Genomic DNA, 27,069 nt, shown 5'->3' on the forward strand with positions numbered 1-27,069 from the left:
AACAAAAACATCTAGCAGTGCCACATAACCTGAGGATCACACCAAAAAGTCTTTCCAGTAGCACCTTAGAGACCAACTGAGTTTGTTCTTGGTATGAGCTTTCGTGTGCATGCACACTTCTTCAGATACCTGATTTTGTTTTGACTATGGCAGACCAACACGGCTACCCACCTGTATCAGAAAGTATGGTTTAACAGACTATTTTAATTTCAAACGATGCCAAGATACCTAACCCAGAGTCGTCCTCTTACCTTTATAGTTAGAAACCGAATCGTCAAGTTCAAAGGGACCTCAAGGATAATCTAGCTTTAGCCCAATTCCCAAACATACATACAGTCTTCTATGTATTTGAGGTAAGCTAAGGCTTTTCTGTGAAGGACTAAGAACTGTTCAAGGAACACCGTCCTCAGAGACAACCAATGATTCAAATGAAAGACTGTTAGGATTTACCCTAAAAAGTTCAGCACACATTACCCAACACTGAGCATCTCATTTTCTGGATGGATCATTCTATCAACTGCCTTCAGTTACATGCTAGCAAAATGCCCATTTTGGTGCCAGGTCAGTGTGCTATGGGAGAGCATGTTTCTACAGGGATCCCTGGGGGGTGCAGTGCACCTCTGAGTGCCAGGTACACGGAGATGAATGATGCACTTTTGCAGAAACCATTAGTAAGGCCAGGCCCGTGAGAGAGAATAGAAAGGCTGCTCATCCTCCCTGGACAACTAGGATTAGAGAAGGAACCAGTTTTAAATGGATCTAACACATGAATTTGCCGGTTCCAGCCCAACTGAACTTTACTGTCTTCGGATTCCCTCCTTGCCTGCTTATGTCTAAGACACCTTGCCCATTATTGTAATTATTATTTTTTAAAACACAATCTTGCTAACCATATGCAAAATGATATGCTAAGTCTGTTTACCAATTTCTGTGGTAAATTCAGAAGCAATGAGCAGAAAGAGACCATTGAGTCCCAACTGGTTTATTAAATCAAAGATGAACACTTCATAAACTATACAAAAAGAAAGACATCTTTTATGTCGTTCTTACGCTCCCTCTTTCCCACTCTTGATCAAAGCTAAGCTCTGTTGTAGGAGTAATCAACCTGGTGCCCTCCAGAGCTCGTCGGACTCCCATCAGTTCCCAGTCAGCATGACTAATGCTCAGGAATTACAGGAGTCCTTCAACCTCTGAAGTGCACCATGTTGGCTTCCCCCTGCTCTGTTGAATAATTTGATCATCAAACCGAGACAGGTAAGTTCAGTTTCAATGCACAGTTTACTTTATGTGAAGTGCAAACAAATTACATACTCAATGCTTAAAAGGTATATATACTAGCCGGCAACAAGAGAACAGAAGTAATAAATATTAACAAATTTTTGAATTTAAATGCAAAATAATGATGCATGACTAGATTTTACTACCATTTAAAGCTGCCTCAAACAGATGAACTGCCATGATAGTTCAGAAATATAAACATAAAACTGAGCCAAAGCCAGCAGTTTAACAGCTGCAAAAAGTAGCTTGAATTCCATCCAAAAAATATGAAATATCATCACTACTAAGGTACAAGACAGGTTTGTATAATATAATCATATATAGTTTCAAATGGGTGCAATAGATGTTGTCAGACAGCTGCCTCTGCTCTCTGACGCTTCGTTTTTGACTTTTCCCCTCTTGGCTGTGCTGTGCCGTTATGCAGAGCCTGAGTATATCGTGCCACAGTGGAAATGCCGTCCACAAACTTTGTCTTGTAGAGCACATTTGCATTGTTGAACATACCATCCTTCAGCGATACCACAATGAACTAGGAACCGAAAAAGCACATTGTTAAGCATATGTCTGAAACAGTTATCAGTGGAATGCAACAGTGTCTAACAGCAGTCCTCTCATGAACAGCTAAAATCTGCCCAAGCACTGTTGTTCAGCCTGGACACTGAAGTCCAGCTCCAAGGACCTTCTGGCAGTTCCCTCACTGCAAGAAGTGAAGCTACAGGGAACCAGGCAGAGGGCCTTCTCAGTAGTCATGCCTGCCCCGCGGAATGTCCTCCCCGCAGATGTCAAGGAGAGAAATAACTATACGACTTTTAGAAGACATCTGAAGGCAGCCCTGTTTAGGGAAGTTTTTAATGTTTGATGATTTATAGTGTTTTTAATATTCTGTGGGAATCTCCATTTACTCCTCTTGCTTTTATAGAAAGAACGAGCAACCGAGATACGAGATGAACAAATGTACCCCTGATAAGAGAGAGAACTAGAACCCTTCAAAGACCCAGAAGCATTTGTTCAGAAGATACTCTGTGAAAATTACACTCATTTACTAGCTTCTTACTTGGGAATGCCTGAAGTGGGTTCGAAGCATCTGTCCAATATTCTGGGTGTGTGACAGATCAAGGGCTGCATCTACTTCATCCAAGATGTAAATTGGAGCTGGCTTGAAGAGAAGCATGGCTAATATCAAAGATAAAGCCACAAGAGACCTGAAATGCAAAACAAAAATAGAGAACCATTCACATCCAGGTTTTATATGTGAATACCTGTATCCCTATTTTCAATAACGGACACTCTTTTTTTAGCTTTCTGGAGTAGAAGGATTTAATTAATACTTCACAATACTTCTCTCTTTGAGATTAATGCAAAGTGACACAGCTAGGTCTTGAAAATTTTGAGTTAAACAACGACATCATGTAAACCTCAATACTGCTCAAGTGCATAAACAGTTTAGATGCACTGAAGATTTGTTACATTTGTTTGTCACCATACAGAAAGAATCTCAAAACAACTTAGCAAGATAAAATACGAATGAATAACATTTTTTTTAAAAAAAGATTCAAAACAGTTTATGATATGTAATATCTAAAATATTTGTTCAATAACACGATAAAGTCTTACCATCAGCCACAAAAAGAGAACACCTGACCAAGTGAAAACGCCTTGGGCTGCTGACAAACAATTAAAATTGACAGTACCTGGTATGCTTTATTGAGGAAAGCATTCTAGAGAAGGGGCCAAAACTGAAAGGGTCTGTTCCATGTGCCCATCCTGTGTACCTCCCTCAGGTGAAGCACACAAAGAAAGGGCCTCTGATGAAGATTGCAGAATTCAGGCAAGTTCATACGAGGAGAGGAAGCCCTTGAGGAATTGGGATTCTGAGCTGCGTAATACTTTACTGGACAAAATCATTGCTTTGAATTGAACTCAGAAATTTAATTGGTAGCCAGAGCAGTTGGACCAATTTTAATGAGTGCAGGTTATGCACTTACTGGTAAACAGCAAGTAAGCATTAGTATGGATCCCATCTTCCCTGTCTCGCCAAGTAAGTGAAGGAGAGTCAGCAGCCCTTGGACCACCTCGCCACACCCACAAGGATTCCAAGGTGGACCTATTCCCAAGAAACTGAATATTCCCAAGGAACCTAGTAATCAGGTGAGCTCATTTTGGGCTAGTCAAATTTGTCAGTTTGCTACCTCCTCTGGCCAGTATTTTTCTCCTAAAACCAAGTTCACGCACCACTCTGCATTCCCCATATTGTAGACACCAGAATAAAGATCCTTGGAAATTGCAGACCACAGTATATTGCTATACCTCTATAGACATTTCCACACATATAAAACTATTTATTAGCTTAATGGAGGCCGAGCCCACAGTTGCGTTTTTAAACTTTCCGACCGATTTCTTAGCAGCTATTTTAGTTTAGCTTCCCAACTCCTATTCTTTTATTATTTCCAATTATTAAGAACATTTCACCATTTTTTCACTGAACTCATGAAACTTAGCAAGGTCAGTATCCAGACTATTACACAGAACAATGTATCATAAAAAATTGATATCCCTGTGGTATAGGACAAGGATGGGAAAGGGTGGACAGAAGAGAAATTTAACAGTTGTCTTATATTTATAAATGCTAATGTAGCACAAAATCAATCACACTAACCTTTGGCCCCCACTTAATTCAGTTAAATTTTCCTTCCAGGTGTTCCCCAAAGCAACTTTGAACTCGAGACCATCTAGAACAGTTTGGCCCTCAGGAGGAGACAGCATAGCATTGGACCCAGGCAAAAGTGTCGAGAAAATGGAGCCAAAGTCTTTGTTTACCTGGGAAATTGAACACAGCAATCATATTTTTAGAAGTTCTTTTGAGTAAGACCGAGACCTGAATCATGTCTTCCATTTCTAGCACATAACAATTCCATAGGCGACAAAGGTCTTTTTTTGCCACTCATTTTGCTTTATGGGACTTTTGTGCATCTCAAGTAATAGTTAAATAGACAATGTATTTTGGGTAATCCATAAAAAAGACCTATGAAATTAAGTTTATTCTTCAGCCCATGTACAGAAGAGTTATCAAACTAAAGAGACCTACCTTCTGCCAGGCAACATTTAAAGCTTCATTTTTCTTTTGGTCAAGTTCTACAATTGTCGCAAGAATTTTAGACTTGTCATTCTCAACAATTCTTTTCTTCTTCATCAAGTCATTGTACTAGAAACAGACAAGATTGAAAATCATGTGACTTGGAATGGGGCAGATTAGGCTGTAGAACTTGCAGTTTTCCTTGATTTTTAGTGTGTGGTTGAGCAATTTCAGAAAAGCAGGGTAAAGAATGTCCTTTTAGGGTCAGGGAATTTAGTGCTTTGTGGAGTTGTCAGTATTTATTTGGCGGTGTGGAAGTATGAACCAATGCTGCAGAAGCTTGATACTACACTGATAGTTTGGAACAAAAAGCAGAATCCTTCTACTATATACCAGTAACGGTCTCTTTTGCCTGTACCATAGCTGTCAAGTTTCGTATTTGAAAATAAGGGATCAGCAGCCTCACCTATCCTGGGGACAGTCACATGGCAGTGGTGGGCGGAGCCAGAAGCAAAAGTGGGTGGCACTGGTGTGAACGCACGTAGTAGGCTTACTGTATTTTGGAAACGCTGCCCGTGGGCTACGACACCTGTAAGCGCGGGAAATGGCTCCCGCTTGCTTTGAGGCTGCAAGGAGGCGAGGTCTTCCCAGTCCCTGGCTAGCAGGGGATGGGAGAGGAGCTGCTTCCTTTGAAAAAAACGGGAAATTAAAGGGATATAAAAAATAAGGGATAGCAGCGGGAAACTGCTTGAAATAAGGGAGATTCCCGGGGAAAACGGGATACTTGACAGCACTGGCCTGTACTGCCTTTTTTGCCGTCATTGGCTGACCTGCTCTGATGTCACAGAAGCTCTCTCTTAGCAGCAGTGGCACAGCCCCTCTTGCCATTGGCTGCAGTTTTCCATATCATATGGGTTGGCCATTCTGGCACCAGGCACCTGAATGCTTTAGGCAGCTGGGTAAAAACCTGCTAATAATTATAGCTCATTAACAGGAAGTTTGAATGACTCCTTTAAGAATGTTATGGAGGTCTTTTGCTTGAAGTACACAGAAAAACACTGGGCAGTAGCCAACAAAAGCATTCCATCAGCACAAGGATTTCTGCTTGCTCATTGGAAAAATCCCCTCTCTGCCTTGACACTCTCCTCCGCTACACACCTTCCCTCTAAATTTACTCTAGGGGCTCCCCCAATTCTCTGGAGCAGATCTGGGGAGGGCGTGAGGCAGGCACTGGACAAATGAAAATCATCATGCTGACAGGACATGTTAGCTAGATATTGCCCACTTTCTGTATAGTCATGCATCTAAAGCCATCCAGTTTGTTGTTCACTATCTAAACATGCTGCTTCCACATTAGGGTAGGGTAATGCAGCATATGGGACGCGGGTGGCGCTGTGGGTTAAACCACAGAGCCTAGGGCTTGCCGATCAGAAGGTTGGTGGTTCGAATCCCCGCGACGGGGTGAGCTCCCGTTGCTCGGTCCCTGCTCCTGCCCACCTAGCACTTCGAAAGCACGTAAAAAGTGCAAGTAGATAAATAGGTACCGCTCCAACGGGAAGGTAAACGGCGTTTCTTTCTGACCTAGAAGCTGTGTGCCAGCTCCCTCAGCTATTAACGCGAGATGACCGCCACAACCCCAGAGTTGGACACGAATGGACCTAATGGTCAGGGGTCCCTTTACCTTTAATGCAGGATATGGTTTGGCTGTGTACACAGTAACTGGGAGGTGGCAGGGGGAAAGAGTGGAGTGAAAGTGACTTAACTCTTTCTTCTGCCTCTGTAAGCATGTTCATAGCTCTCATGTTGACATTCCTGCCCAACTTCTCTTTCTTTTCCTGCAATTTCTGAAGTCTCTGGCCAGCTTCTTTTGGATTGTTAGTTTTGAAATCATAAGCTGTGTTTGGCTGGCCAAAAAGGTTTTTCTCTGAAGCTATCCATTCATAGTCATTCAGCATTTTGGCAACCTGTAAAAAACAAAAAAAGTCTAGAACTTTTATAGAGTCATATTTATCTACCCCCCCCAAATGTTTCTGTAACTCTTAGGACAGCAATTCCAAACTGCGTGCTGTGGGAATCCCCCAAAACTTCAAGTATGAAAATTTATTGGGTTCAGTGTTGATATTGTGTTGCATCTTTATCTTGCAATGAGAGGGCAAGTTTATCTTGCAATGAGAGGAGGAAATCTGTTAGGGAAGCTTCTGTTTGGGATATTAATCTTGCATTTGCTAGTAGGATCACAAGGTTTTTGCAGCTGCATCACCTTTAATAGATAAAGTAAGCCAAGCAATGGCAATGGGAGATGAACAAGCAATGCACTCCTTTGGCTTACTCAGCAGCCAATACATCCCTTATAATTCATCTCTGCCCACAATATGCACATTTTAAATTGAAACACAGTTAAAAGTATCAGAAATAGGGATCTTACTCACTGGTGGGGAAGCAGATTTGTTAACATACCTTTGCAGAAGCATCGGAAGCCTCCTGCTTGTGTTTGCTGATACTGTGTTCCAGCTCCTTGATCGTAAGCTGCGCCTTGTTATTTTGTTCTTTATATTTCACAGCCTCTGTAGATTTGGCTTTGATTTCTTTGTCCTGGGCCATCACCACAGCTTTCTGCTTAGCCAGTTCCTCTTGAGCATTCTTTACGGATTCCTGAACAGCAAAGGAGACAATTATCTCCCCACACTGATTACAATTAAATGTGGACTGGAAATATTTAAAATAGTAAGTGTTAACGTATTAAAACTCAAAACAAAAAAAGCATTCAAGATTTAAAGAAGCTAGAGTGTGGACCCTTACAGGCAAGGGGAAGTCCCCCATCCTCAAGAAATGATTCAAGAGACAAAACAGAATGTCAACGGAGGGACTTGGCAAGCACAAAAATGGGACTTGCCAGCATAGTATTTTAGGATATGTTTGGGGTATTGACTCATCGGCTCCTCTTTTCTTAAAACTCGAGAGTTCAAGAAGACATGTCAGGTTGCAGCTTTCATTAAATCAGAATGACAAGACTTACCTTGTTTTTTGCTACCTCGGCTGAAGTGACCTCAGCCTTCTCTTGGAACAATTTCATAGCTTCATTCACCGCCTCAAGCTGTTGCTTATAAGAGTTTTGTTCCCGTTTTAGCTCTTCAAGTTCCAATGCTAGAGCTTCAGCTTCCTGAACAAAGCAAGCAAACAAAAAACAACAACACCCATCATGGCTGCAGTTCTTTGGGAGCAAGCCCCACTGAACGCAGTGGGACTTGCTCCTGACAAAGCATTCATATTATTTGTGCTGCACGGATAGCACTTGCTTGGTTTTAATCTAATGAAATTATGCACATTACACTCCCAAGGTGGGTTGGGCAAATGTTTTCCAAGCTTCTCTTGACGGTAGAAAGCTTTTCCACATCCAACTGTCTTCCAAGGACCACCTAAGTGCCTTCCCCACAATACTTGCTTGTGGCAGGCAATTCTGTCTGGGGCATGGCTTGACAATGCACTCTCCCTTCATGGGGTGCCCTAAGCCAGTTCTGATGGATGTCATGGCAGCATAACATGAAATGTACGCTCAGAACACACACAAAACAAGCTGTTTGCAATGTGAGAGCTCTTCTGCTGTTATTGATCCTCTTACGAAGAAGCCCCAAATAAGCTTCCTGGGAACATCCGGGATTCCCAAGGAGACATTTCCACAATGTTTAGGAACAATCACAAGTTTCAGTTAATTTCAAAACTATTTAAATGTTTGGGCACCAATACACTGTTGTCAAAGGTTTTACCTGCTCCTTTTCTTTCATCTTTTTGCTGGAAGCATCAGCTTTTTTTTTTGCTCCATCAAGCTTGTGCTGGGCATTTTTCAACTCTTTTTCCCTTTCTGCTCCAGCATTTTTCATTTTGTTTTCCAGCACTTTGAGCTTTTCCTCTGCTTTTTTCTGAACCTCTTTTGTTTTCTTCAAAGTCTCCTCACTTTCCTCTGAAAAGGAAGAGGCTGCTGATCACAAACTTCTGGGCAGAAAGCTACTACAGCAATTCTGTTCGAAGCACCCCCCCCCCCAAGAAAACCTCGAGAGAAAATGAAATGTTCCTTTTGTAAAGGCATGACGACGTTTTTTGAAAGTTAAAAATTCTGTCCGCTTTAAAGTAATATGACAGCCTTGTAATGCCTACTGATAAAGACGAAGGTTCAGCCAGTGGCGTAGCGTGGTTTTCTGGCGCCCAGGGCAGGTATGTGCACATGTCATTGGGGGGCGGGGGGGAGGCATGGAGGGTGAATGGAACCCATCACACCAGCCCAGCCCTTGCCAAAGCAATACCAGTCCTGCACCACTTTGCGAGGCTGGGATCTGATCTGAATGATTTCCCTGGCTACCACGGATGTCAAGCACCAGTGACTCAACGTAGAATGCACTTTGCAGAAAGCTACCCAAGATTAAAGAGGCTAATTCTCCTTTGGAGAAAGATAAATATTAACCACCGGCAAGAAATACAAAAAGTTACCAAATTACCACATTGACTTAATTTACCTTTTAAAACGATTATTATTTTTAAAAAGTCATTTCCCTCGCTAAGCAACTGGCTTGCAGACTCTAACCCAAAGTAACAGTACATATAGCCAGTTAAAATACACTATCACCGTTTTCTTCTCACCAATTGTATTTTTCAATGTATTCAATTCTTCCTGCTGTTTGTAATAGGAACTTTGCTGCAACTTGGTTTGCAATAGTTCTGCTTCTTCAGATTTGATCTCCCATTGCTGCTTCAGCTGACGATACCTTAAAAAAATTAAGCATTTTAAAAACAACAACCAGTGCTTCACCCAAGTATTTTATATATAAGTACCTTTAAAAGCAATTGAACTGGATAGTAGCAATACTCTCTAATGATTTTTTATTTAACAGCATTTGCATCTTTGTCTTTTCCTCCAAGGAACTCAAGGTAGTGTACACAGTCCTGCCCCTCTCATTTTATCATATAACAAGCATAACAAATGTCTTGTGATAATTGTAATATTTCTATAGTAGAGATGTCACACAAAATTAGTCAACCGTGCTCTTTAATTGGCATGGAGGTAGCATTACTACAAGCCAGCTTCCAGGACAAACTATCTGTAGATGTTTAAGCTTCTATACATCGTTGTTTTTTATTCAGATTTTTATCTAGGAAAAAAAGACCCAATTCTTCCCGCAAAATACAGCATCATAAAACATTTGTAACTGCTTTAAGGTGAACGTTTTCAGGTTTCCATACAAAAGTAAGTACTGACAATACTTACTTTTCAGCAGTCCCCTGCAGACTTCCTAATTCCTTTCCTATTGACTCCAGTTCAGCCTCCTTTGCTTTCAATTCCTGTTGCACATCTTTAACTTCTTGAAGCTTGGACAAAACCGAAGCAGATTGTGGTCGTGCGCCTGGTTCATGAAAGAAGAAAGACTTAAACAGCTGCTTGAATGAAGACCAATGAATACAAGCACAACACAGTCGCTCCACAGCTGTGTATGATGAATTCAGTTGCTTGAAAAGGGTTGCCATTGGAACAATGTCAGGTGACACAAAAGCTCTCTCTGCAGGGTGAAATTTGTTATGCTGAATCAAGTGATCCACATGTATTGTTAAAACTATTATTTATGATCTGCTCTTCACGCTCAAGTCCCAGGGCAGGTTACAACAATTAAAGAACCATATTAAAAACCATTTAAAACAATTTACAATCACAGAAAATATACATCTCAAGTGTCAAAAGCCAGGGTAAACAGTGCATACAAACACACCTGTCCATTATAATAGAGGGATAAAACTAGAAATGCAGTCTTTAGCAAGCAAACAAATGAATCCAAATTCAGTATAGCCAAACAAAAACAAAAAAATCAGTTATAGCTGTGCAATATGAAATAAAAGGCAGTAATTACCTCCACTCAGAGTGCCTTGGGGATCAAAGGTATCTCCATCAAGGGTGACCGTTTTTGTCATTATCCTTTTGTCAAAGGTAACTCTCTTGGCCTTCTCCATGTTATCGCAAACCAGCGTACCTCCAAAAACATATTCCATTGCCTTTTGAATTTCAGATTCATACCCCACCAGACTAAGGGCCAGATGGACACTGTCTTCACCAACCTAATGTCCAAAAGAAAAAAAGAATTAAGACGGCACAGAGAAAAAGAGAACATATAGCACTAGAAACAATGAGACTCAAGGACTTGCTCTCCCCTATTCATCCAATCCAGAAGCGGGTCACCAGGGGGGAAGAATCACTTTGCTAGCTTCCTGGGAGGTGCCTCATTGGTGCTTATGAGGGAGGGGAACAAGGCAGCAGGGAGATTGGTGCCATGCAGATGCAGAAGCAGCAGCTCTAGCCTGAACTCCTATTGATGCATTTACACTGTGCAGAGCTGCCCACCACCTCACCTCTCCTGGGAAGCCAGCCTAGAAGCTCACGCCCCCCCCCAGCTGCTTCTGTCTGGATGACTGTACCACATATATATTGACTGAATTGTGGCGGCTGCCCCGTGATTTCTCACCAACCCACTGCTCAGACAGAGACCACCTACGATGTCCAGGTAATGACTATGCAAAATCATCTATCCCAAACTCACAGCCTATAAAAGAAGCATTTGGTATATAGAGTGGTACCTAGGTTTTTGAACGTAATCCGTTCTGGAAAACCGTTCAAGTTTTGACACACATCCTGGGGGGGGGGCAGGGCACAGCTGCCATGGCACCCTGCCCCCCCCACTCCTCTTCCTCTGCCAGTGTATGGTGTTCGAAAACTGAAATGTTTGTTAATGGCGACATACAAAAACCGAGGTACCACTTATACAGGAAATGGAAGCGTAAATCATATCATAAGAAAACTGAGCCTGTAGTGTGTGTTATAGAGAAAGTGAAACTGAAACCAGTAGCATACTGGGAAAAGTCCGTAAAATTATTTAAGAACATACCAAGGTTTTAGCCACTCTGATAGCTTCTTTCCCAACACACTTCGCAGAAATTTTGTTCAGTGGAATAATGGTATAGCGACGCTTCAGTTCACCCTTTTCTAGCAATTTTTTCCCAGTAAGCTAACAGAAGAAAACAAAAACAAAAAAATCACACCTATATTCTAACCCATTTATCTCATAGCTGGTGCTGAGTTAATGACAAATTGCAGCAGTAATAAATTACAACTTCTGAAAGCTAGAAAAGCTTAATAGGTTAAATTTTTAACTCATACCTGGCTTATGTCTCAAACTGTATGAAGATCATGTTGGACAAGCTTTAGTTGTGCATCTGAGTCTTAAGATATGAATAAGGCCATAAGATTTGTGAATGAGACAGACCCAATTTCAAACAGGTGCCTCATCCTGTTGAGTGCTAGCACTGGCAGCAGTTTGCCATCTAGTCTATACCTGCTGCCACATCTAGGGTCTTTTCTGCAGAAAGACCCTTTAAAAAGCCTGGATATTTTCTTTTAATTTATCCTATTGAGAAAAGCTTACCTCGGTGTCCACCACAACGTTGTAGAGTCGACCCCCAGCAACTACTTCTAGTGCTGTTGCTGTAGAGATATCTTTCACCGTAATCAGGGACGCAACAAGGCCTTTCACATGATCTTGGTTCCAGTTCTTTTCTGGATCTCTTAAAATGAACAACAATCATCAATCGTAATTTGGCTGCTGCTAAGTATTACCAGCCAGTTCAAATGTATTGCTTGAGAACAACATAAGGGGGGGGGGGAGAATGGCTGACTAGCTATCGATACTCTGACAACAGAGATAATTATGCAGTGATTTATGACAGCCAGGATGAATCCTGGCATCACACTCTCCCTTTAAAGATAGGGAGATTAATTGGGATGAACCTCACTTAACTCTGAAAGCAGTCGCTTTCCCTCCTATCTTCTTTGGTCGCCCCCATCTCTTTTGTTTTGTTTCTTTTCTCCTCTATCTTTATTTAGATTAGTTAATTTTTTATTATGTTGAAAGCATTTATTAAATATTGATATAAAAAACAAAGGAAAAAGGGGGGAAGACATAATGCAACAAATGTGCTACTAAAAGAAGTATATAAATAATATATTGACCAATTAATAGCTTCCAAACTGAAGCACTGCAATTCTATCCAAAATCAGAATATTTTTTTCTCAGCTTCCATGTTTGAAAATAGGACATTTTAAGGGAACAGATGAGCCTGTAGTTTTACCTGTACTCAAAGCGTAGGTTGGGGAACCTGCTCATTAACGTTTCATAGGACTCTCTCAAGCGGTTAACCACGCGGGACAACTCCCTTTGTTTTTCCAAGAGGTTCTCTTCTTTTTTCTCTAGAACCACCAAGAAAAAAAAAATTAAGAACCCAGCTTACATAGCTTCAAAATGAAGCTGTTTAGGAGGAAATGCAGAGTCCATATATAACTAGAATAATACATCCAAAATATGCGAAACTGGTAGGAGCGTTGATTTAGGTGCCACAAATTACTAGGAAGGAATTTAAACATAGGCACAAAATGTAGGTAGCCCATGTCCCATGTAACTGCATTTTAAACGCATAGCACTTGTTAACATGTGCTAACTCATATGCATGAACATTAGCATGCCTGCACTCTTCTATGTCTGGCTCACATATTGTCCAACTTTGGCTGTTCACCAAAAGTCTGCTATTTTTAATCACATGGATAGCAATTTCTTAAATACACACCTGTGCATGACAAGCAAAAGCCTCCCCCTTGTTGAATTTCACAAGCAATTCAATGCTACCTCCTTTCTCAGTAGTATCCAAACATTAACTTCCAGATACCCACCTCCATAAATTGTTTCCTCATTCCTTCTACTCCCAACCGTTTTCGCCATTCAATCACCTAGTTCTAAACTAACCTTCATAGTTGAGTTTCTTCATTTCATTTTCTAGTTTCTCTTTCTGCCTTTTGACAGCTTCTAAGGTGTCTTGATCTTTCTTGTAGCCAGCATCCATTTTTTTCACTTCAGCTTGTTTGGTCTTTAGCTCTTCTTGAGCATGTTTCAGCTTCATCTGAGCCTGCAAAGAAAATTCAAAAGGCTAGGGACCTTGCTTATATGGGCGTATTCTCTCACCATTAACATGAAGTTATTAGTCAGGCTTTTTACACTAGAACTAGTAAATATAGGCAGCAAACGTATACAAGCTTTATTCAGAAGTGTCAGTGAAGCTTACGGCCAAGACACATACATGCATGATTGGGCTGGAGCGTTTAGGATTTTTTGTTGCGGTGGAGGCTGTTACTATTGTGTCTTTATTTCATATCTTATGATTTATGTAGAATTTGTACGGTTTGACTGTACGTATTTTTCGATGTTTTATTTATTTATGACTACTTTTGTTATGCTTGTAATCAAGTGTTTTTTTTAAAAAAAAAGTTCTAAGATTCCTTTAGCTTGGTTTTAACTTTGGAAAGGTGGCGTGCAAATAAAGTGATTGATTATAATCTGCTAAAAAAAAGTTGTTCCATTACATTGCTATAACATAAAATGTGATGGCAGGCCCAGAGTGAAGAATAGAGATAAGAAAAAAATATTTTGCCTGATAAGGAGACTTTCTCCACAGTAGGATACGAAATATTTGTAACATTTAACATCACTATCATATAACAGCATATGCAGAAGTCTGATAATAATTTCTGCCCTCTAAGTTCACATGCTTCTACTTCTTTTCAGGAGCTGTTTAGTTTGCACTGTTTTCCAAAAGGGAGAAAGGTATTCTCTTCTCTTTCAGTTTTGTTAAGTTTTAAACATATTATACAATAAAAAACCAAACTAGCCAAAGTAATAAACCATATTTAACAAGAAAATAGAATTACAACATCTATCTATCTATGCCTCTATCACCATTTTATTTTATCCTAGCTCTTCTTACCCAGGAGAGCATCACCCTTTCTTAGCCTCCCACCATGAGGAAACCCACCTTGTCTTTTAAATAGGCCCCTTTGTCTTCTGTCCATCACCTTCCAATACAGAGCAGCGCACGGAAACACCGTTTACCTTCCCGCCAGAGCGGTACCTATTTATCTACTTGCACTATGACGTGCTTTCGAACTGCTAGGTTGGCAGGAGCTGGGACTGAGCAACAGGAGCTCACCCCGTCGTGGGGATTCGAACTGCTGACCGATTGACAAGCCCTAGGCTCAGTGGTTGACACCACAGCGCCACCTGTGTCCCTGATACATATACATACAGTGGTGCCTCGCAAGACGAAATTAATTCGTTCCGCAAGACTCTTTGTCTTGCGGAAATTTCGTCTTGCGAGGCACCTTTTCCCATAGGAACGCATTAAAATTTAATTAATGCGTTCCTATGGGAAAAAAAGTCCGGGGGCCCCTCCCGACCGGCACCGGAGCCAAGCCAAGCCGCGTTTTAAGACTGCAGTGAGCGAACAGCAGCGCTGCTGTTCGCTCGCTTCAGTCTTAAAAGACGGCGCCGCGGCTCCGGGAGGGAGGGAGGGGGCCGTGGGATCATGCCCAACATCGGGCATGATCCCACGGCCCCCTCCCGACCGGCACCGGAGCTCCGCGGTGCTGTGTTTTAAGACTGCAGCGATCGCTGCAGTCTTAAAACGCAGCTCCGCGGCTCCGGGAGGGAGGGAGGGGGCCGTGGGATGATGCCCGACATCGGGCATGATCCCACGGCCCCCTCCCGACCGGCACCGGAGCTCCGTGGTGCTGTGTTTTAAGACTGCAGCGATCGCTGCAGTCTTAAAACGCAGCTCCGCGGCTCCGGGAGGGAGGGAGGGGGCCGTGGGATGATGCCCGACATTGGGCACGATCCCACGGCCCCCTCCCGACCGGCACTGGAGCTCCGCGGTGCTGTGTTTTAAGACTGCAGCGATCGCTGCAGTCTTAAAACGCAGCTCCGCGGCTCCGGGAGGGAGGGGGCCGTGGGATGATGCCCGACATTGGGCACGATCCCACGGCCCCCTCCCGACCGGCACTGGAGCTCCGCGCCGCCGAGTTTTAAGACTGCAACGATCGTTGCAGTCTTAAAACGCAGCGGCGGGGCTCCGGGAAGGAGGGAGAGGGCCGTGGGATGATGCCCGACATCGGGCACGATCCCACGGCCCCCTCCCGACCGGCAGCGGAGCTCCGCGCCGCCGAGTTTTAAGACTGCAACGATTGTTGCAGTCTTAAAACGCAGCGGCGGGGCTCCGGGAAGGAGGGAGAGGGCCGTGGGATCATGCCCGACATCGGGCACGATCCCACGGCCCCCTCCCGACCGGCAGCGGAGCTTACCTTTTCGCTGCGGTCGGGAGGGATGTTGTCCGCGTCTGCCATTTTGGATCGACTGCGCATGCACAGTCGATCCAAAATGGCGGACGCGGACATCACCCCTCCCGACCAGAGCGAAAAGGTAAGCCAGCTTACAGTGGTACCTCGCCAGACGAATTCGTCTTGCGAAAAACAGGCATAGACGAATTCGTCTTGCGAGTCAACTAAAAACTCGCAAAACCCTTTCGTTTTGCGAGTTTTTCGTCTAGCGAGGCATTCGTCTTGCGGGGTACCACTGTATTTCAATTATTTAGCATCTGCACTCCAGAATGCTATTTTCCAAATGAGCTGGATTAGAAAAGTGCTTGAAGTAGGAATTGGCTTTTAAGAAAAAGTCACCTCTGTCACTAGCACGGTATTGCATATATTTCTAAAGAAAGCTCTTCCGTTGATTTTTTGCACCAGAATGCTTGTTTATTGTTGCTTTTGCCTTCATGGGCATATCACTGCCCTCCTAAGTTGCAATCCTACAGAAGTTCATAACACAAGATATTTGTTTGTCATTTTAAAGGCTAAGGATTCCAACCCTCTCCAAAAGATGCAAATACAGATTCTTACTCGTTTTGCTTCTGTTTCTGCTTTGCTCATATCGTTTTTGCAAGCCATTATCTGTCCAGCAAAAGTAGCATCTTCCCCATCTTCATTGCTGGACAGACCAGCAGATACAGCATTGAAATGCTGCTGTGCTGCAGTCAAAGCCTCCATCTCTTTATTATTTGCCTCCTGTAGAGCACTCAGTGCATCCGTAATCTTATTTACCTCTTTTTCCTTCGAGACTAAAGCTTTAGAGTCCTACAAGAAAATATAAAAATTTATACAAATTGTATACACAGAAGCCCACAAAAATTAGATGCAACTGACCAGAAAAAGTCCACCAACCTTTTTTAAAAAGGCACTTACCCTACCAAATCTTAATAATAATATGGGTGGCTGGGGAATCAGTCATATTTAATCTTACATGGCCTGGATCCAAAGAACTGCACAATTCGTCCACAAATTTTGGCAGGGCACCAAGGCAGAATTTGTGATTGACAAAGTACCCGTGCATAAGTTCTAGTGGTTTCAATTGAGCACTGTAATTGTTCACAGGGCAACAGCCTTTTAAGGAAACAAATACCACTGAACATGTGCAGGATTGCACTGTTTGATTCCCAACCTCGTGCCCTGCCTCTGTGGGACACAGTATCTGCAATCGTGAAGCAGTCCCAGCTCCCTTATGTTACCTTTACAAATGTTAAGATATATTTCTACAACACAAGTACTTTACATAATGCATATTAGCAAAATGTACAAGAGTAAACATATTGGGGGTGCACATGAGAATGTAAGGGGAAAGAGAAGACAAGAGCATATAATTTAATAAAGTGTTCTTTGCTTACCTCTTCCATGCATTTAACCAGCTCTTTATGCTTTTTTTCTTCACTTTGCAAGTTTTGCTTTATGATGTCAAGTGTGCTTTGCGTTTTAGTTTCTGCTCTCTGAACTTCTGCAAGAGCTTCTTCTAGTGAATGAAGAACGCCACTAAATTCCTGCAAATATTTTAAAGTATCAATTGTTAACTTACGTGTTTCGTGTATTTGCAAGTGTGCTGGGAAGAGGCAAAAGGGTTCTTTGTTAAGGATCTCTGAAACAAAGGCAGACCACCAGTGGAGAAAGGCTGAGTTTTATTAAGCAAAATGGCTTCACATGCACACAAGGGTACAGAACCCCTTCAACGATTAAACAACAATTCCTCATTTGCACAATAGACAAGCAAACAATAATCAAGCCTGAATATTGAATACAGTATATTCTGGCGTATAAGACTACTTTTTAATCCAGGAAAATCTTCTCAAAAGTCGGGGGTCGTCTTATACGCCGGGTGGAAAATCTGTGGTTGAGTATATCTCAAACTCTATATTTTAACTGGAAAAGTTGGGGGTCGTCTTATACGCTGCAATATACGGTACTAACCAAACAACCAATAACCCCTTGCTTTTTACTAAGCAAAATACCAGATGACAGAATCCCCACTTCCTGCTATAAGGAGTCCCAGCGGTAAATAAATATTGGGAAAGCAAAATGTCACTTAAGGAAGGATCCGAACTATTTCCCTTGAAGCTTGAATTGGTTTTATTCTGTATTGTTTTATTTGATGTTTTAATGTGTTATAAACCATTTTGAAAAAAAACATTTTTCAAAATATAAGATGGCATAAAAATGAACTGAAAAATAGTTTTCACAGCAAAAAAGGGGGGTGTACCCAGACATTCCCCTGTGGTAACCATAACCTAGGTTTAAGGTACCATTTGGCGATTAGCTGACATTTTTGAGTTTCTAACACTGGATCTCGGTCCAGACAGCGATGCAGGACCTGCAACAGTGTAGATCTGCTTCAAAGCTCCCCGCTTCCTATCTCAAGCTCTATGGCTTTTTTCTGCTCCATGCAGGGGACACTTAATGACTCAGCTACCTATACCTGGCATGATTATAGTACTACCTTCACGTGGTCTGGGAATCTCATGATCAAGGCCTGCAATCAACCCACAGCTGGGCCATCTCCAAGAACAGGAGTGTTTCTGCAAGCTCTTAAGACAGCATTAAATGAAGGGTTATAACTGCACAAGGCCACCTACACCCCCTCTCCTTGATTACAATTCTTCCGCATTTCCACGGCAATCTATTACTAGAAATTTCGTCTGGTATGGATAGAAGATAATACTGTCAGAAAGTGGAAAGGAATGCGACAGTAATAGGCTGTGTTTGAGGGTAATCAGCAACTTTTATTCTCAGAGGGCCATCATATTCCCACCCCCCTAAGAGATGCATTTTTAAAAAATGTATTATTTGATACTAACTACTTTGCTTGGTGAATATCTCTGTACCAACTGTGCTATAAACAAGTGCAAACTTTGCTGTATACGAACGGTTCCATTTGTAGCCAAACAGTGTTCACAGCATCATGCTTTAGGACAGGATTTGCTGAAAAAATTGTCAACTTCAGCTTCCAAAATTATGTTCTATGTCTCCTGTAAGCACCAAGACTATAAAAAGGTTTATTATCTTGAGACCGTCTTGCCTCAAATTCAACCATCCAATTTCTTCAATCCCAGTTATCTAAGATACCTTCAGTGGAAAGGCCACCAGGGAACTCATACCAAAAGCTCTACTTCTGATGTGCAACAATTCAGTAATTCAGTTAACCAAATAGTGCAGGTTTCTTATCAAATGTTACCCCTTTAAATGTTATTTCCAAGTGATGTGGAAATGTTTAATATAGTGTACTTCACACGTTGGAATTCTCTGTTTAATCCAGACACAAAAAATGTTTTTTTTAAAAATGTGTGTAATACAATAAATAATGGCAGCAGTTTAGCTGGTCTTACTTTATCCCTTTTCTTTTCCATTTCGGCTATTTCTGTGCCAAGTTCCTTCACTTTCTTCTCATTCTCAACCATCTCTTTCTGGACTTTTGCAATATTCCCTTCCATTTCCTTTAGCACATCACCAGCACGTGCCTTGATTTCTTCAGCCAACACAAACTGATATGCAACATACAGATGACTCAAGTGTTCAATCTCTCTCATGACCTTTTGGTATTCCAAGTAAGAGGATCGTTCCTGGAAAAGACAACCAGAAATATAAGCTATAATTAACAGCTATGACGAAACAGCGCAATTAGATTAGAAAACATGGCTAACACATTTATTTAAACAGAAATTCTATTATTTAAAAAAACCTACAAATTACTGGATTCCAAGTGTATATTTCTGCACTGTATATTGAGCATGTAAGATTTTCAGAGGAAAACAAGAAAAATGAAGCATTCATGAAAACCATTATGAATAGTAAGAAAGAAGTGATGCAGTTTGCAAACTAGTTCACATCAAGAAAAGGTCTACCATATCATCTCCTTTCCAGGCCTTCACATGAAATTGCTCTCTGTACAAGGCTATACACACAACTGCACCCATGAACTATTTATGGTAATTAAAAGTATATGAATGTAACTATAGGTGTTTGTGAGAACACACTGGAAGTCTTCATGGAATCATAGAATTGTAGAGTTGGAAGGGATCCCGAGAATCATCTAGTCCAATCCCCTGCAATGCAGGAATATGCATCTGCGTCATATTAAGATCAAACCTGTGGTCTTGGCATTATCAACACCATGCTTTAACCAACTGAACTACATTACAGTGTGGGCACCAAACATAATTTGAAATCATCTGCATATCTTCACGTAGCTAAAGACCTAAAGGGGAGTCCTGGCTCCATCAACAGTTTAAAACCTTGCATGTTTGGATGTAGACTGCTTATTTTGAAGCTATGTTTTATTATCACATTTTTGAATTGCGTTAGACTGTTATAAGGTGCACATTCTTTGTCTCTTCAGCTTGTAAACCGCCTTGAGTATCGCAAGATAGAAAGGCGGTATACAAATTAAAAGTGATGATGATGAACACCTTAACGCACCTGTAGTGAAAGTCTCATGCAAATTAACTAGTCAGTCTTCTCAGCAGGTTAATTAAGCATAACTTCACTTCAAGCTTTGAATCAAAACGAAAAGAAACTTCAAGCTGCAATCCTAAACATAGCTAAGAGAAAGCCTCAGTAGGATTTACTTCTAGGTAAACATGTCTTGGTTTGCAATGTAAAACTTTTTTTTTCAGTTTAAACGGGAAATACCTCTTTCAGTTTCTGCAAGGTGGGTGTGATTTCTTCCTCCAAAATCTGTGAACAAAATATAGAATGGATTTAATTTTGAATTTCCCAAATGCTCCCATCATACTTTCAGCGGATGGGACATCTGCAATGGACTTTGAAAAACTAAATTAAAAACGGAAGAGTAACTAAAACCAAATAGGTCATTACGGTAAGGAAAGAGGCAGACATGGCCAGAGTCAAAGCTCATTTCATTCCTCTTAATCTACCTTGAGGAACTTTAGCAGCCATCCATATCTAAAAAGCAAACTTCCCAATATAAATAAAAATATATTATAAAAATCTAGTACCGTGCAAATTTCTTTAAGTTTTGCCTCTTTTTTCTCAATGGTTTTCTGGGCAGCTATTTTCTTGCATTCATACATCCTAGTGCCAGCTGCTTCTTCAATCATAGCCAAAATCTGGAACAAAAATACTATTATTGCAATCTCAGGCTAAATAAAGAATCAATTCCAAAATGAATAAAGGAAACACTAATGAAAAAGCTCCAGCATTCTTACCTCTGGAGGCTTCATATTGAGAACTTTGGTAATCCGTCCCTAATATAGAATGAAAATCAATCAGTAACATCTCATGTTATTTTAAGATCTCATTTTTATTACTTATTAGCATCAAAATATACAGCAGACTTTTAACGTTTGTGTCAAATAGCCACTGATCTAATATTAGCAAACACTGGGGCAGATCTCAGGGGAGTGGAGGTGGAATGCACAAAGTTACAGGCAAGAATAGTATTCTGAACCAAGCAGTGTTATCATCCGTCCTTACAAGAATTAAGAACTGGAAAGATTGAGAGTCCATGGCAGAGGACACATCAATTCATTACAGTGGTACCTTGCAAGATGAATGCCTCGCAAAACAGAAAAACCGCTAGACGAAAGGGATTTGCGATCGCAGTGGTGACTTGCAAGACAAATTTTTCTATGGCCGTTTTTCGCAAGACGAAAACGTTTTGTGATCCCCGCCCCCCGCACAGCCGTTTCAATGCAAGCAGCGCTTCGCAAGATGAAATTCTCGCAAGACGAAGCGACTCGTGGAACAAATTAATTTCATCTTGCGAGGCACCACTGTAATTGGTTGATTCCATAACTGTCTATTTTGCATTATTTTAGTTTTACCTTTAATGTATCAGCTGCTTTTTGTGTTAGCTGGGGCCTTTACTGTTTCTATTGTATATTGGCTTGAGACAACTGTGCAAAAGGTGATCAATCACAACAATAATAATGCATGCAGCCCAGAGGACTTATTCAGAACCTGCAAGATCCCATTTCATTTTTTTAAAACAGCAGATCTGCTGGATCCTAATCATGCTCATCCCAACAGATCTAGCCTTAGGACTGCACCCTAGTTATTTTTTAAAAGACCGAGTTCCAGCCTGCTGAAAAACCCAACACAATAAGGAGAAGGAAAGTGATTATATTTATAAAGATATATGCATACCTGCATAATAAGAAAGTGAGGATTATTGACATTCAGTCCAACAGAGCAGAAGAGATCTTGTACTCGAGTATTATTTGCATTCACCCCATTGATTAAATATTTATTTCTGCCTCCTATCACCACCTTGAGAAGAAACAAGGGTTCATTATGTACCAAAGCATAATTTTGCTTCTAGTCTGATGTTACAGTATTCAAGCATCTAGACTGCTTGGCATGTGCAGCTAGATATGCCAAAAACAAACAAAGGATTTCCAAATATACCTTTACAGAGGCTAACTATTGCTCACCTGCCTTGTTACTGTAATCTCATCATGACTCTCAAACCCGAATGGACTCTGCTTCTTGTCAAAATTATCAAAAGTGATTGATACTGTAGCCTTGGTAATCCCAGCTTGGCCATTTTTGTAAACCAGATCTTGCAAGTTAGAAGCTCGCACCTGAAAAACATTAAAAGGGCAATAATGTTCAACTGATAACAAGAGTGCATGCTTAGGCTATAGGAGTGTGTCTAAAACACTTAGTTGGAAGTTAACTGTTTTGGCCATCATTCACAATGTTTATACAAGATTGAGGAGAGAAACACTGATTATTATTTTTTTAAAAAAGATCAATCTTATGATGAAATTTGTGGGAGGTTTTATATATAGCTCAAAAAAGTCTCTAAAATGGTTTAGCATTGCATGTTGGATAATGTCAATAAGTATTTGTCCTAACTCCCACAATGAATTGGAATCCCAAAAATCACATGTAACTGGAAATTACGTCTATTGGTGCAGTAGTTTTACTGGAGAAAAGAATCCAGCCAATATTTGTATAGTTTTAAGTGAGTGATCCACAAACAACCTGAACTGCCACAAGTGCAAATTAGAATTGAGTTTTAGGTTCTATCTCAGCCAGTTCATAGGCCAGGCATAGGCAAACTCGGCCCTCCAGATGTTTTGGGACTACAACTCCCATCATCCCTACCTAACAGGACCAGTGGTCAGGAATGATGGGAGTTGTAGTCCCAAAGCATCTGGAGGGCCGAGTTTGCCTATGACCGTCATAGGCAAATATACAGGGCAAGTTTCAGTAAATGCTGCCAGAACAGACTTGTACCCCTAGCCAGTCATAATTATAATCAGTATAAAATTCTGTGTTTAGTTATACATGGAGTAAAGACAGGTTAAGGACCAAATACCCTGCCTGTTTTTTTTTTTTTCCAGATTGCACTGTTAGTGGGCAGGGCTGCAGTTTAGTGACAGAGCATCTGCTTTGCATGTAGAAGGTCCAAGAGTTGAATCCCCAGAGTGGGCTAGAAGAGATTCCCTGCCTGAAATTCTGCACTCAGTGTATGCCGAGTCGTCACCATTTCACCACAGTAAAATGGGCAATTATTTGTTTAGTTTTACTCTAATCTGAAGAATGCATAATATTCTAGCATTTGTTACAAACACTTTAAGCTCACCAAAGAACAAGGAAAGGAAATATTGATGCCAGTAGATGTCTAAGGCATATACTCACCTGTGATAGATTGGTAATGCCCAATAAGAAACAGATTGAGTCCAGGATGTTTGATTTGCCACTTCCATTTAAGCCAGTAATAGCATTGAACAATGGGTCAAAGTCATTCACTTCAGTCCGTTGAGCGTAAGACTTAAACCCTTCAAGCACAATTGATTTTATGTACATTTTGATTCCTCTCCCTGGATATTCCAAGCAAACCTACTGTTTAACCTGTGAAAGAAAGCAATTGAATCATAATTGTATTTTGAGTCATAATTCTGTGAGTTACAAACATACATACTTCATGGATGTTTAGAATGTTTAGAAATCTGTAACAGTGAATTCTAATCAGCTTTAGTATTTTAACTTTCTGTATTGTAAGGTTCGCTGGGTGGTTGCTCGTGAGTAAACAGCCAAAACTCCGTCCTGTCTTTTAGCAGTTTTATTGTGCATACTATTTACAGTGCAGAGCTACAAGTTCATGTCTGTATCAGTCACTCGCAGAATCCGGGAGTGGCCCCTTCCAGCTGTGACCCCAACATAAGAATTTCAGTATACGACATCTCCGCCTCCCCTCCTTTTGTTTCACCCCTCTGCGCACTTGGGGCGATGGAAATGGTGTGTCTCCCCTCTCGCCCACGGAGCGAGGGGAGTGCAAGGTCTCTCCAATATCCCCAGAGCCTCTGCTCTCCAGCCTCTGAGCTGCCTGCCCCTTCCCACTGGAGACATCGCTGCTTCCTCCACTGGAGGAGGAGGTGCTGCTGGTCAGGTGGGGTTGGGGCTCTCTGTAACATCCCGAAAGCCCTTCCCCTACGCTGCACTGAGCCAGGGACAGTTCCCTGACATGTATATTTCCAATTTTTCTTGAATTTATTGTTTTTACCTTTTTGTAAACCTCTTGAAGGCTTTTCACAATCAAGCTGTCTATAAATTTTATGAAATAAAGTAAGAAGCTATTGGGCACAACGCAACAAGTGACAAGCATGAGATGGCAAGCGTTGCAATCACACTGGGAATAACTTTACAGTAATGTTGCACAGGAGAAATCAACACACACACTGCAACTAATTTGAGATTTAGGCTATGCAGCAAGGTTGGTTTCCCTGCCTTTCAAAAAGCATTTTTATGTTGCTCTCTATGTACTAGAGAGCGGGGTGGGGACATCCTCAGGATGCTCATTATCCAATAGGTTTCCCTGCAGCTGAGCCACCTCAACTCCTATTTCACCTGGCGCATTCATTACATATTTTAGGCAGCAGACGAAAATGTTCCTTTTCAACCCGGCCTTTTGCTGATTAATATCCTACAGCCTTTTGAATGTCTCTGTGGAAAGGGGGGGATTATTGTTTTGCTGTTTTGATTTACTTATTTACAGTAATTCTTTTTATCCTGTGTTTTATTCAGCGAACTGCCCTGAGATCTTATGAAGGTTGGTATATAAATCTAATAAATACAACAATAACATTTCATGAAGCTGTCACCTGTGCAGAGGCTACACCACAGGTTCCAAGTCAGACCGAAGCCGGTTTGAGGTGAAATGCCTCAAACAGCTGCCTATCACAGGAAACTGTGGGCCTATGGATCGTTGCCATGTGTACTCAAAGCGCTAAGCGCCGCAAGTCAAGAGAAATCGTTTTCGTTCTGCGCCGAGGTGTCGCAGATCTGCTGGTGCTTTGCCACATTTCATGGGTGTTTGGGTTCTCATCCCATAGAATCAGTTGGAAGGGACCCTGAGGATCATCTAGTCCAACCCCCTCCAGTGCAGGAATATGCAGCTGTCCCATCCAAGGACGGAACCTGCAACCTTGGCATGGTCAGCACAACGCTCCAACTGAGCTACCCACCTTCAGAGCGATGCTACACGCTCTTCTTTATCTTAGGTGTGCATAGGATTGCAGCTTCAATCCAAGCAACAGAGATGGCGCCCATAAATGAGAGCCAACCAGCCATGCCACCATAGCCAGGATTTATTGGGGGGGGGAGCATGGGCGTAGCCAGGATTTATTGGGGGGGGCAGCATGGGTGTAGCCAGGATTTATTTTGGAGAGGCAGCACGGATGTAGCCAGGATTTCTTATTTGGGGGGCAGCATGGGCGTGGCCAGGATTTATTATTTGGAGGGAAAGCACTGATGTAGCCAGGAGTTATTATTGGGGGGGGGGGGGACAGCCGAGACTTCCAGGTATAGGGCAGTATATAAATTCAATAATTACTGCTACTACTAATAATGTACTCAGGAGTTGTTATTGGGGGGGGGGGGGCAGCATGGGTGTAGCCAGGAGTTATCATTTTGTGGAGGGGCAGCCCTGAGACTTCCAGATATAGGGCATTATATAAATCCAATATTATTAATAATTTCTTATTTGGAGGGACAGCACTGATGTAGCCAGGAGTTATGGGGGGCAGCATTAGCATAGCCAGAATTTATTTTGGGGGGGCAGCATAGATGTAGCCAGGATTTATTTTGGGGGGCAGGATGGGCGTAGCCAGGATTTATTATTTGGAGGGGCAGCGTGGATGGAGCCAGGAGTTATTGGGGGGCAGCCAGGACTTTTATGGGGGGCAGAACCTCAGGTTTGTAGATTTTGATTGGTTGGGGTGGGGGCTGCGCTACGCCCATGGGGGTGTGGGGGGACACACACAGAACCGAGTTATCTGGGACAGAATTGGCCAGTTAGTTTATTTATTTCTGTATTAAATTGAAGAAAGGGCTGCTCGCAGCAGGACAAATCTCGGGATCCGTTCCCTTACTTGGTTTACCCCGCAACCCTGTCACACGGATGGGGGGGGGCTCCCTCCCAAGGGGCGACGTGAGGACGCCGGAGCGCCCTTTATAGACGCGCGTCACGAAGGTCGCCTGACTGACCCCGTTTTCTCCCGACACGGATGTCCCTCCGCAGTTCACACGAAACAGGCCCTCGCGCGCGCAAACATGAGGCGGCCGTTTTCAAGTTGCGCTTATTGTTATTATTACACTGTCGGCGTGAGGCAATCTCTGTGTATTCCCTCTGCTCGGAGTCTTACCTGAGGCGACGGCGGTTTCTTCCTCCCCTCGCTTGAATTTCGGCGCGAGCGCGGGGGTCCTTCGCCCTTCCGCCTCGCGAGACGTTCTCAGACAAAGCTGTCCAACTCGATGCCTGGTTTTTTTTTCCCCCAGGCGCCCGTGAGGAAAGGCCCCACCCTCGCCGCTCGTGATTGGATAAACGCGCTCGGGCATTGGGTATAAAAGGGCGCGGAGGCCTCGCCGTCGCCCATTTTCAGTTGGTGGTGGGGAGAAGCTTGGAGGTTTGGTGTTGGCGGGGTTTGATTAGCTTCTGATATGAAACCAGAGTTCTAGGGTCTGGTTCTAGATTACTCTATAATGCTTTATCAAATTAAATAAGGAGGGTCAGCTAGTCCTTGCAATGCAGGAAAATTCAGTTGCCCCATATGGGGATCGAACCTGCAACCTTGAGATTATCAGCACTATATTCTCATGTGCTGAGCTAATAGAGGGAATTTTTCTCCTCCCCTTATTCTTGCTTGTAGATAGCCAAGCAATTGGTTTCAGTAAGGAGAAAACGAGGCTTGCTGGGGTTTTTTGCAGGCTCTGGATAAGTGCAGTAGTTACTGCCTCTCCAATATTGAGCTTTTCCCTTCCCTTTCTGTACTTTCTGTTCTGAATGTTTTCAGAAATATTTAATGAGGGAAAAGGGGACTGGAACTTGGGAGTCGTTACTTCAATAGCTTAAAAATGCTTTTATGTCGGGAAGGAAGGGTGGAGTCGGGTAGTGGTAGCCTTTGAAGATTGCAGCTTCTGAAATGAAAAAAAAGTCCATGGTCTTGCGATGTTACCTTAAATT

At 42.2% G+C, this 27,069-nt stretch overlaps 1 protein-coding gene across 1 annotated transcript; it reads right to left on the reverse strand.

Moving 5' to 3' along the window:
• Positions 1 to 1,187: 1,187 nt before the first annotated feature.
• SMC2 (structural maintenance of chromosomes 2) lies at positions 1,188 to 26,371 on the reverse strand. The gene is made up of 25 exons (XM_033173050.1): positions 26,252 to 26,371; positions 23,247 to 23,459; positions 22,031 to 22,180; positions 21,744 to 21,866; positions 20,804 to 20,842; positions 20,594 to 20,704; positions 20,268 to 20,312; positions 18,965 to 19,198; positions 16,979 to 17,128; positions 16,158 to 16,391; positions 13,180 to 13,339; positions 12,512 to 12,629; positions 11,809 to 11,947; positions 11,272 to 11,391; positions 10,243 to 10,447; positions 9,609 to 9,744; positions 8,984 to 9,108; positions 8,116 to 8,309; positions 7,368 to 7,511; positions 6,809 to 7,003; positions 6,115 to 6,315; positions 4,364 to 4,480; positions 3,935 to 4,095; positions 2,333 to 2,480; positions 1,188 to 1,807 (listed from the first exon to the last, which is right to left on the reverse strand). The coding sequence occupies exons 2-25, from the start codon at positions 23,412 to 23,414 to the stop codon at positions 1,628 to 1,630; spliced, it is 3,597 nt and encodes a 1,198-aa protein (XP_033028941.1). The 5' UTR covers positions 23,415 to 23,459; positions 26,252 to 26,371; the 3' UTR covers positions 1,188 to 1,627.
• Positions 26,372 to 27,069: the final 698 nt, after the last annotated feature.

Source organism: Lacerta agilis, chromosome 16 (genome assembly GCF_009819535.1).
Source record: "Lacerta agilis isolate rLacAgi1 chromosome 16, rLacAgi1.pri, whole genome shotgun sequence".
Taxonomy (NCBI): Eukaryota; Metazoa; Chordata; class Lepidosauria; order Squamata; family Lacertidae; genus Lacerta; species Lacerta agilis.